This window comes from Papio anubis, chromosome 9 (assembly GCF_008728515.1).
Source record: "Papio anubis isolate 15944 chromosome 9, Panubis1.0, whole genome shotgun sequence".
In the NCBI taxonomy this organism is placed as follows: Eukaryota; Metazoa; Chordata; class Mammalia; order Primates; family Cercopithecidae; genus Papio; species Papio anubis.
In genome coordinates, this window is record NC_044984.1 from 45,677,153 (window position 1) to 45,689,322 (window position 12,170).

At 42.5% G+C, this 12,170-nt stretch overlaps 1 protein-coding gene across 2 annotated transcripts in view; it reads left to right on the forward strand.

The window, feature by feature from the left end:
- The first annotated feature begins 9,251 nt into the window (after nt 1-9,251).
- The window catches only part of TMPRSS12 (transmembrane serine protease 12), a 45,489-nt gene continuing 42,570 nt past the window's right edge, over nt 9,252-12,170 (forward strand). The window contains exons 1-2 of one of the 2 annotated variants that reach the window (XM_009180734.3): nt 9,252-9,538; nt 10,149-10,344. In XM_009180734.3, coding sequence (XP_009178998.1) covers nt 9,298-9,538; nt 10,149-10,344 — 437 coding nt within the window. In that variant the 5' untranslated portion in view covers nt 9,252-9,297. The remainder of the gene's footprint in view (nt 9,539-10,148; nt 10,345-12,170) is intronic. The other variant, XM_003906371.5, reaches the window with a different exon arrangement.

Here is a 12,170-nt window from a genome sequence, read left to right on the forward strand (position 1 = left end):
TAGGAGGAAAAAATGGTTTTGTGGGCCAGGCCCAGGGCCTTGCTACTTTGTACAGTCTTGGAAGTTGGTGCCCTGTTTCCCAACTGTGACTAAAAGGGGCCTATGTGCAGCTCAGGCTGTGGCTTCAGAGGGTGCAAGCCTCAAGCCTTGGTGGCTTCCATGTGGTGTTGGGCCTGTAAGTGCAAAGAAGTTTATAACTGAGGTTTGGGAACCTTTGCCTGGATTTCAGAAGACGTTTGGAAATGCCTGGATGCCCAGGCAGAAATTTGCTGCAGGGGTGAGGTCCTCATGGAGAAATAATGCTAGGGCAGTGCAGAAGGGAAATGTGGGGTTAGAGCTGCCACACAGACTCCCCAAAGGGGCACTGCCCAGTAGACCCCAGAATGGTAGATCCACTGACAGCTTGCACCATGCACCTGGAAAAGCTACAGACACTTAATGCCAGCCTGTGAAAGCAGCTGAGGGGTGGGGCGGGGGGTGGTGACTGTACCCTGCAAAGCCACAGGAGCAGAGTTGCGTAAGGCTGTGGGAACCCAACTCTTGCATCAGCATGACCTGGATGTGAGACATGGAGTCAAAGGACATCATTTTGGAGCTTTAAGATTTGACTGCCCTACTGGATTTTGGACTTGCTTGTAGCTGGCAGCCCCTTTGTTTTGGCCAATTTATTTGCAATGGGCGCATTTACCCAATGCCCATACTCCCATTGTATCTAGGAAGTAAGTAACTTGCTTTTGATTTTACAGGCTTATAGGCAGAAGGGACTTGCCTTGTCTCAGATAAGACTTTGGACTTGGACTTTTGGGTTAATGCTGAAATAAGACTTTGGGGGACTGTTGGGAAGGCATGATTGGTTTTGAAATGTGAAAAGGACATGAGATTTGGGAGGGGCCAGTGGTGAAATGATACAGTTAGGCTTTGTGTCCCACCCAAATCTCATCTTGAATTATAATCCCCATAATCCCTATGTGTCAAGGGAGAGACCAGGTGGAGGTAACTGGATCATAGGGGTAATTCCCCCATGCTGTTCTCATGATAGTGAATGACTTCTCATGAGATCTGATGGGTTTTTTGTTGTTGTTGTTTTGTTTTGTTTTTTTTGAGATGGAATCTCGCTCTGTTGCCCAGGCTGGAGTGCAGTGGCCAGATCTCAGCTCACTGCAAGCTCTGCCTCCCGGGTTTACGCCATTCTCCTGCCTCAGCTTCCCGAGTAGCTGGGACTACAGGCACCTGCCACCTCACCCGGCTAGTTTTTTGTATTTTTTAGTAGAGACGGGGTTTCACCGGGTTAGCCAGGATGGTCTCGATCTCCTGACCTCGTGATCCGCCCGTCTCGGCCTCCCAAAGTGCTGGGATTACAGGCTTGAGCCACCAGGCCCGGCCGAGATCTGATGGTTTTATAAGGGATTCTTCCCCTTTTGCTCAACATTTCTCCTTGCTGCCTTGTGAAGAAGGTGCTTTGCTTCCCCTTCCCCTTCTGCCATAATTGTAAGTTTCTTGAGGCTTCCCCAGCCATGCTGAACTGTGAGTCAGTTAAACCTCTTTCCTTTATAAATTACCTAGTCTCTAGCAGTTATATCTGGAGTTATAGCACTGTTTTAGTCCATTTATGAAAATGGACTAATAAAGCACTTTATAGTCCATTTATGAAAATGGACTAATAAAGCACTTTATAGTCCATTTATGAAAACAGACTAATACAGAGCTAGATCCTCATGTCTCACCTTATACAAAAATCAACTCAAAATGGATCACTGGCTTAAACCTAAGACCTGAAATTGTAAAACTTCTGGAAGATAACATTGGAAAAACTCTTGTAGATATTGGCTTAGGCAAAGAGTTCATGACCAGGAATCCAAAAGCAAATACAACAAAAGCAAAGATAAATAGATGGGACTTGATTAAACTAAGAAGCTTCTGCACAGCAAAAGAAATAATCAGCAGAGTAAATAGACAACCTATAGGGTGGGAGAAAATATCTGCAAACTATGCATCTGACAAAGGACTAATATCCAGAATCTACAATAAAATCATATAAATTAGCAAGAAGAAAGCAAACAATTCCATCAAAAATTGGGCAAAGGATATGAATAGACAATTCTCAAAAGAATATACAACTGGTCAACAAACATATGAAAAAATGCTAAACACAAATTATCAAGGAAATGCAAATTAAAACCACAATGAAATACCACCTTACTGCTGCAAGAATAATAAAACAATAAAAAATAATAGATGTTGGCATGGATGTGGTGAAAAGGGAACACTTTTACACTGGTGGTGGGAATGTAAACTAATATGACCGCTATGGAAAACAGTATGGTGATTCCTTAAAGAACTAAAAATAGAACCACTATTTGATCCAGCAATCCCAGAGGTATATACCCAGGGGAAAATAAGTCATTATAAGAAAAAACAAACCAAAAAACAACAACAATAAAAAACACTTGCACATGCATGTTTATAGCAGCACAATTTGCAATTGCAAAAATATGGAAACAACCTAAACATCCATCAACCAAGTGAATAAAGAAAATGTGGTGTGCGTGTGTGTGTGTGTGTATGTATATATATAAAAATATATATATACATACACACACACACACATACCACAGAATACTACTCAGTCATAAAAAGGAACAAAATAATGGCATTTGCCGCAACCTGGATGAAATTGGAGACCATTATTCTAAGTGAAGTATCTCAGGAATGCAAGACCAAACATCATGATGTTCTCACTTACAAGCAGAAGCTAAGCTATGAGGACAGAAGGCATGAGAATGATACAATGGAGTTTGGGACTCAGGGAGAAGGGTGGGAGAAGGGTGAGGAATAAAAAGACTACACATTGGGTACAATGTACCCTGCTCAGGTGATGGCTGCACCAAAATCTCAGAAATCACCACTAAAGAACTTTTCCATGCAACTAAACACCACCTGTTCCCCCTAAACTGTTGAAATAAAAATAAATTTAAAATTTAAAATAATTTCTTAAGATACCACATTCTTTATGAAGCTTCATCTTTATAGTAGCTTCATCAGAAGCTACTATAAAGAATGTGAAAGGTAAGCTACAAAGTCGATTTTTCATTTTTTTATTTTTTAGACAATTGTCTCGCTCTGTCACCCAGGCTGGAGTGCAGTGGTGTGAATATGGCTCACTGCAGCCTCAATCTCCTGGGCTTAAGTGATCCTCCTGCCTCAGCCTCCCATTGTGCTGGGACCACAGGTGTATGTCACCACCTCCGGCTAATTTTCTTTTCTTTCTTTCTTTTTGTAGAGATGGGGTCTCACTTTGTGGCCCAGGCTGATCTTGAACTCTGACCTCAAGTGATCCTCCCACCTCAGCCTCTCAAAGTGCTGGGATTACAGGGGTCAGCCACTGGGCCCGGCCAGGAAATATTTATAACAAAAAATTGACACAGGATTTGTAGGAAAACAGCCTGTTGAATGGCAAGAGTGATGTCATCTTGAAGCAAAACCACCATAATAACTGATGACTCCTGCATGCCAAGGTGTTCTGCAGCAATGTCTTTAAACAATGCCCTTAGTAGAGATACCTCCTCATAAAGATGCTTATCTAACCTACCCAGTTGTCACAAGTTCCATAAGAAAGTCAGGTGTGACCAGCTGCACATCTTAACCCTAAAAGCTTGCTATCTATACTTTCTGGAGGTTGGGTGCCCTCCCTCAGCTACCAGAGACATTACTTCTAAGTCCCTATTAAGTATTTCTGAGAAACTGGATTTGTCAGCCTCTTTCCTCAGCCTCTTGACTCCCTCAAGCCTTTGGGGGTAGGTTTGCATAGACCTGCTCACCATGGAACAGGAACGGGATTATTATCCAGACCTATAAAAATCTCTTATGATTCAATATGTGACTCTCATGATGGCAAGGACTTCTGTTTTGTGTTCTGTTATAGCCTAAGCTCTTCCAACAGGGTCTGGCATGGAGAAGGCAGTCAATGAAATCAACACGCAAAGACAAAGATGAGCAAATAAATGACATAAATTGGTACTCAACATGAAATAGTCAATGAATGTTCCCTAAATATATGAAAAGATATTCAAATACTCAAACTCATTCAAAATCAGAAAAATGCAAACTAAAACCACAATTCCCAACTCCTACCCACAAGATAGGTAAAAAATTAAAAAGCATTTGCTACAACCTGGCAGATCCTATAGAAAAAGCAAAAGAAAAGAAAAGAAAAATGCCTAAAGGCCAGGCGCGGTGGTCACATCTGTAATCCCAGCACTTTGGGAGGCCGAGGCAGGTGGATCATTTGAGTTCAGGAGTTCGAGACCAGCCTGGCCAACATGGTGAAACCCCATCTCTACTGAAAACACAAAAATTAGCAAGGTGTGGTGGTGGGCGCCTGTGATCCCACTTACTCGGGAGGCTGAGGCAGGAGAATCACTTGAACCTGGGAGACAAAGGCTGCATGCAGTGAGCCGAGATTGCGCCACTGCACTACAGCCTGGGTGACAGAGTGAGACTCCGCCACACACACACAAAGAAAAACCACCAGTGAAGACATGAGCAATGGGACCATTTATATGTTGCTAGTTGAAGAGTATGTATATGTGTATATATATGCGTGTATACGTATATATGGGTATGTGTGTATGTATCTGTATATATATAATAATAATTATTTTTAGGGACAGGGTCTCACTCTATCACCTAGGCTGGAGTACAGTGGCATAATCATGGTTCACTGCAGCCTTGAGCTCCTCCTAGGCTCAAGTGATCCTCCCACCTCAGCTTCCCAAGTAGCTGTGATTACAGGTATGTGTCACCATGCCCAGCTAATTTTTAAAATTTTTTGTAGAGATGAGGTCTTGCTATATTGCCCAGGTTGGTCTTGAACTCCTGGCTTCATGCAATCCTCCCACCTCAGCCTCCCAAAGTGCTGGGATTACAGGTGTGAGCCACCATGACTGGCTTGAAGAGAATATTGGTGAAACATTCTTGAAAACAATTTGGCATTATTTGGAGAAGATGATGGTATTCTTTATGATGCAGTAATCCTACCACTAGTATGTAGTCGAGAGAGACTCATGCTCATATGCATAATAGTATTAGTTGTAATAGAAAAAACCTGGAAACAATGCAAATGTCCATCAATAACAGATTCCAAAGTAGATAAATACTTTGTGGCATATGCACATGATGGTGGGTGAAAGTAAATGAATGGCAGTTAGATAACCACAGAAATGAATGTAAAGAACCTAATGCTGAATAAAAAAACAAAAACTAGCTGCAAAAGAAAATTTATCATATGATTCCATTTATATAAAGCTCATGTAATGATTAATCTTATGTGTCAGACTGATGGGGCTAAGGGATGTCCAGATGGCTGGTAATCACAACTGGGAATATCTGTGAGGGTGTTTCCATAAGAGACGTGCATTGGAATCAAGAGAATGAGTAAAGAAGATTGTTCTCGCCACTGTAGGTGGGCATCATCGAATCTGTTGATGTCCCCAATAGAAGAAAAAGGTGAAAGAAGGACAAATTCTTTCTCTTCTTGAGCTGGGACATCTTCTCTTGTCCTCAGACATCAACACTCCTGGGTCTCAGGCCTTCAAACTCAAAATGAATCACACTACCAGTTTTTCCTGTTTCTCCAGCTTGCAGATGGCAGACTGTGGGATTTCTCAGCCTCCGTAATTATGTGAGCTAATTCCCAAAATCTCTCTTTCTCTTTTTTTTCCCCCTCACTCTCCTGTTGGTTCTGTTTCTCTGGGGAATCCTGACTAATACAGTTCAAAAACATGTGAAACTAAAAACTATATTGTTTAAAGCAGTGCTGTATAATAGAACTCTTCACAACGGTGGAAATATTCTACAACTATGCTGTCCAGTATGGTAACAAGTGATGTGTGGCTACTGAGCACTTAAAGTATGGCTCATGTGACTGAGGAACTAAATTTTTATTTAATTTACATTTGAACTTAAATTGTCACATGTGGTGAGTGGCTACCATACTGTATGGCAAGGTTTATAATGAGAATAAGTGAAGTAAATACAAAATCCAGAATATTGGTTACTTCTGAGAGAAAAATAAAGACAGAATGAGGGAGAGATACACAGGGGATTTCAAAAGCAAAAATAATCTTCTTTCTCTTAAATGAGTATTCTTCTACTGTTATTCTTTAAACTGAGCATATATTTTATAAATATCCTTTTATATGTATTAAATATTTAACAAAACAAATGTAGTGAATGGGGTGGTGTATACATGGATGTTTGTACTGTTATTACTTAAATTCTGTGTAATAAAATAGTTTTATTTTAAAAATTGCTAGTACTCAGACATGCCCCAAGTGGCAGGACAAAGCCTCCCCAAAGCCCAGGCCCCAGGCCCTGGTACTAATGCCCTCATCCTCCATAACCATGGCTCTTAAGGTTTCACTTGGAAAGGAGAGGTAGGATGTTTTGTTTTGAGGCTCACTTAATTTTCTCTAAAAAATTTTAATGGGGTCAAGCCGCAGTGACTCATGCCTGTAATCCCCACACTTTGGGAGGCTGAGGTAGGTTGATCGCTTGACTCAGGAGTTTGAGACCTGCCTGGGCAACACAGTGAAACCCTGTCTCTACAAAAAAATACACACACACACAAAAAGCACACACCTGTAGTCCCAGCTACTTGGGATGCTGAGGCAGGAGAATCACTTGAGCCCGGGAGGCAGAGGTTACAGCGAGCTGAGATCATGCCACTGCACTACTCCAGCCTCAGTGACAGAGTGAGACTCAAAACAAACAAACAAAAAATGTAATGGGATGAAGCTGGTTAAGCTAAGAGAGCTTCTATGGACAAGGTCTCTTTTTCTGAGAGGAGAAATAAAGTTCTGCTTCTATTCTTAAAAATTAACAAAAACCAACAACATTTTTAAAACACAAAGACAGGAATAAAAAGTGAAGAAGTGGGCCGCGTGCGGTGGCTCACACCTGTAATCCCAACACTTTGGGAGGCTGAGGTGGATGAATTGCTTCAGGCCGGGAGTTTGAAACCAGTCTGGGCAATGTAGACCTTGTCTCTACTAAACGAATTAAAAAAAAAAAAAGTTGAAGAAGTGGAAAGTAGAAACTGTAACTGTAAACAACCTCTTGGGTGAAATTTTGCTATAGAGGAAAGCAGGGGATATAAAGGCAATTGAAGATTTTTCAAAGGTGGGAGAAACCAGATATATTATCTGTTGCTGCATAACAAATTATCCCAAAATGCAGTGGCTTAAAACAACAACAACTTATCTTGTACTTTCTGTGGGTCAGAACTTTTGAGTGTAGTTTAGTTGGGTGTCTCTGACTTAAGGTCTCTCATGAGGTTGCAGTGAGGGTGTCAGCTGGCACTGTGGTCTCATCTGAAGGTGTGATCAGGGGAAGATCTGCCTCTAAGCAGATCATGAGGTATTACATGATTCAGCTCTTCGCGGCTGTTCAACTGAGGACTTCAGTTCCTCGGTGGCTCTTGCTGGCAGCCTCTCTACATGTCCACAGGGCAGCTTACAACATGGCAGCAGCTTTACCTCAGAGCAACAGGACTGGAGAGAGTGCTCAGGACAGAAGTCACAATCTTTTTATAACCTAATCTTGAAAGTGGTAGCCCATCATCTCTGTAACTTTCTATTTACTGGAAGTGAGTCACGAAATCCAGCCGACACTAAAGGAGAGGGAACTCACTAAGGATGTGAATACCGGGAGACAGGGTTCATTGGCGGGCATGTTGTAGGCTACCTACCACACCAGAGGATATTTCTCTGTGGATAGGAGTGATCCCACCAAAGAGAGGAAATGACAGTGCAGGAGAGGAGAAAAGGCAGAGGAAATCCAGGAAGAAGACCTCTGCAGTTATGATCCCCAGCCTTTTTCATTTTATTTAGAGAGATGGGGTCTTGCTATGTTGCCCAGGCTGGAGTGCTGTGGCTATTCACAGGCACGATCTCACTACCAATCAACACAGGAATTTTGATCAACTCTATTTCCAGTCTGGGCCAGTCACCCCTCCTTAGGCAACCTGGTAGTTCCCCACTACCCGAAGGTCACCATATTGATGCCAAACTTAGTGCATTAACCAGCTGACATAGTATACTACAGCCCAGAACTCCTGGGCTCAAGCAATCCTCCTGCCTCAGCCTCCTGATAAATGGGACTACAGGCATGTGCCACTGTGCCCAGCCCACTGCCTGTGTCACTGCTATTTGATGACTTGGCTGCATATACTTGCTTTATAAGTCTGTTGAACCTCTATTATCTGTCATAGCAAGACCCATCATCCCTATCATGTTGGCTATGGGTTTAAAAAAAGAAAAAAAAGTCATCTTGCCCTGTTTACAAAGGCATACACAATCTGACCACATCTCACACACACAAATACACACACCCCAACTGTGTTTCTCCCCCTTTCTAATAACACCTTCTACTAAAATACGTGGGGAACAAGGACTTTGTTTCTTGTCAGCCCACAGAGATGAGCTCATGCTGAAATTTGTTTCTCCAATATCACCTCCTCCACCCCCTGATTTCGGCACAGCTCTGAGCCTCTGCTCCCTTCCCCACGTTACCATGTGTAAGCCCCAAACTAATATGCTCCTTTTATCTAATGCTGCCAACGGCACCAGCCTCGGAAGGATGGTATGAGCAAGGCAATTGTCCTTTTATTGACCTCTAACTCTCCACCACCTCACCAACTTCCCACACGGTCTTCTTATTACTGAAGGTGTTGGGTTAACAAAGGCAAAGTTCAGTATAGGTCAAGATAAGAAAGAGAACAATTTACAACTGAACATTAGACATCATTCTTAAAAACTTCGGGTTATGTTAAAGAAAAATTATTCAGTGATACTCATTAAAGCACAGGAAGGCAGACTTTATCAGGACCATCCAGATAGGGACACGGACCATGGCAATGGGATTTTGTAGTGGGTAGAGGGACTGGGCTAAAATCCAAACAGAGCAGGGGCAAGAGAGAATTTATAGCCAATGAGCAGGATAGAGGGGTCAGTGGATGGAAAATTACTAAGAGGGAGCATCAGGAGTAATGGGATTCCGGTTAACCGACCTAACAGGATTCTTGCTGGACAGGTCAGGGTGATCAGACATCACCTGGGGGATAGCGGTGGATGAGGAAGCCGATCAGGCCTTGAGAGTGAGGGGTTCTTTCTAAACTGACCGACTCCTCGTCTTCCGACACGCCCCGGCCGCACTCGCGCCTCCCGGCCAGGCCGCGCGCCCCGCGTGCCCGGGGCGGGTGGGAAGAACCTGCCGCCATCTTGCTCACCAACCTCCAAAATGCGGCTGCGGCTCCTGAGCGTGGCGCTGTTGTTTGTGGGGAGCTCTCACTTACACTCAGACCACGACTCGCCCCCCGGAAGGCACAGCCTTGGCCCCTCGCTGGAACGGGCCGCTGGTTCCCAGCAGACGGAGGCCGCCCGCAAGAGGCTCGGGCGGCGGAGGCAGGGAGGGGCGCATGCAAAGGGCAGTACCTGTTCGTGCTTGTCTCTGGGGGGCCTCTCTTACCTTTTCCCCACCGGTATAGTCTTTGAATTCGGGTTTCTCCTTTTCTGGTGTTCCAATGGCCTTTAACCAAAATTTTACATACGCAAGCAGTTTCTCAACAGGTTATAATAACAGTAGTTGTAATAGTAAAATGACACTTTGTATTGTGAATCTGTATTTTCTCCTCAAAACATTCTGGGTTTTATCATCCTCATTTTATATATGAATAAGTCAGGGGATAAAGAGTTGAAAGGGAGTGATATTAGGTGAGAAAAATTAGCCCAACAAGTGAAATGGTGAGCATGAGAATTTGCAGCTCTCGACTCACCGTGTCCAGGCTCTTTAACTGCTGTTTCTCACAGGGAAGAAGGTGATACGTGGCCCAAAAATTTTATTTTTATATTTTTGGGGAATGGAGTTTTAAAATTAATGAATGTGTTGACTTCATGTCTATTTGTAAGTAATCGATTATGGCATATTTGTTTTAACTGTCCAAGTTTCTTTCAAAATATGGGCATGTCTCAGGTATGTTAGCTTGCTTTATGTTTAACATAGGAATTTAAAGGATTTCATTAATACGTTCAGCTTAGGAAGTAACACATAATAGATGCTCAGTCCAAATAATATATCATTTTTATTTCTAGATTGTGGAACAGCACCGCTTAAGGATGTGTTGCAAGGGTCTCGGATTATAGGGGGCACAGAAGCTCAAGCTGGTGCATGGCCATGGGTGGTGAGCCTGCAGATTAAATATGATCATACTCTTGCTCATGTATGTGGGGGAACCCTAGTGAGAGAGAGGTGGGTCCTTACAGCTGCCCACTGCACTAAAGACGCTAGGTATGTATTTAGAACACAACTATTTTATTTTCTTATGGGATATTTTGAAGTGATAGAGGACCATTTAACTTCACCCATTTTCAGTTAAGCTATGTTTGCAAATAGCCATAATGCCTTATACATAGTACAGTGTGTTTGTTGAAAGGAATCCTTTATTATTATTTTTATTATTATTATACTTCAAGTTCTGGGGTACATGTGCAGAACGTGCAGATTTGTTACATAGAAGTATACATGTGCCATGGTGGTTTGCTGCACGCATCAACCCATCATCTACCTACATTAGATATTTCTCTTAATGCTATCCCTCCCCTAGCCCTGCACCCAGGAATCCTTTATTTTTTATTTATTTATTTTTTTTTTTTGAGATGGAGTGTCGCTCTGTCACCCAGGCTGGAGTGCAGTGGTGCAATCTTGGCTCACTGCAACCTCTGCCTCCTGGGTTCATGCGATTCTTCTGCCTCAGCCTCCCGAGTAGCTGCAATTACAGGTGCCTGCCACCATGTCCGGGTAATTTTTGTATTTTTAGTAGAGATGGGGGTTTCACCATGTTGGCCAGGCTGGTCTTGAACTCTTAACCTCACGTGATCTGCCCGCCTCAGCCTCCCAAAATTCTGGGATTACAGGTGTAAGCCACCATGCCCGATCATGGATCCTTTAAATTAGAGGCTGGTAAACTTTCCATAAAGGTAGTCAATATTTTACGCTTTGAAGGTCATATGGTCTCTCTCACAATTGCATGAAAACCAGCACTGACAATAAGTAATTGAATGAGCGTGGCTATAATCCAGTAAAACTTTATGAACACTGAAATCTGAATTTCATATAAGTTTAACCTGTCATGAAATATTTTGGTTGATTCAGCCATTTAAAAATGTAGAGTAGGGCACGGTGGCTCACATCTGTTATCCCAATGCTTTGGGAAGCCAAGACGGGAGGATCACTTAAGGCCACGAGTTTGAGACCAGCCTGGGCAATATAGTGAGACCCTGTCCCTATATTTAAAATGTTTTTTAATGTAAAAAACATGCTTTATGGACTGTATGAAAATAAGAGACATGCCAGATTTGGCCTTTACTATTACACTCTTTGAAAAAGAGACTCCCTTTTGCTTCACCTCCATTGACCCATAAAATCCATTTGCAGTCTGATTTTTGTGGCCAAATGCTATTAAAGATCCACCTCCATGCCAAATCCAATGACTTCATCTCAGTTCCCATCCTTTTTGACCTCTACAGCCTTTGGCCTTTTCTTCTTGAAATTATCTCTTTTCTTGATTTATAAGACACCACTCTACTTTTTTCTCCTGCTTCTTTGATGAGTCTTTGTCATCCTTTACATTGCAGTGTTTTCTAGAGTTTGCCCTCTGCCCTCTATCATTCTGTACTCTTTCCTAGAGATATCTAATCTACCTGTTTCAGCAATCACCATATGCTGTCAACTCCTAGGTCTCTCCTGATGAGTCATATTTCCAGCTCCCTACTATGCATATATATTGGAGTCACATTCTAAATAAGTCCAAAATAGAATTTACTTTCCTCTGATACTATTTCTTCTCTATTTTCTCAGTCAATAGCATCATCAACAGCTCCATTACCCAGAGAGTTATCTAATTTCTCCCACTTCACCTCTCCAAGTAGTCCCCAAGGCCTATGAAGGCTCTCTGTGCAGTATCTTAAATTTGCTGCTTCTGTCCCTCAGCCCTCCCTACTGATTAAAAGTAGATCCAGAATATCAGGCTCCATAGTCCTAGCTTATGACTTATCATACTTATATTTACACTACTACTATGATAACTATCCTAATTAATATGAAATGGTAGCTCA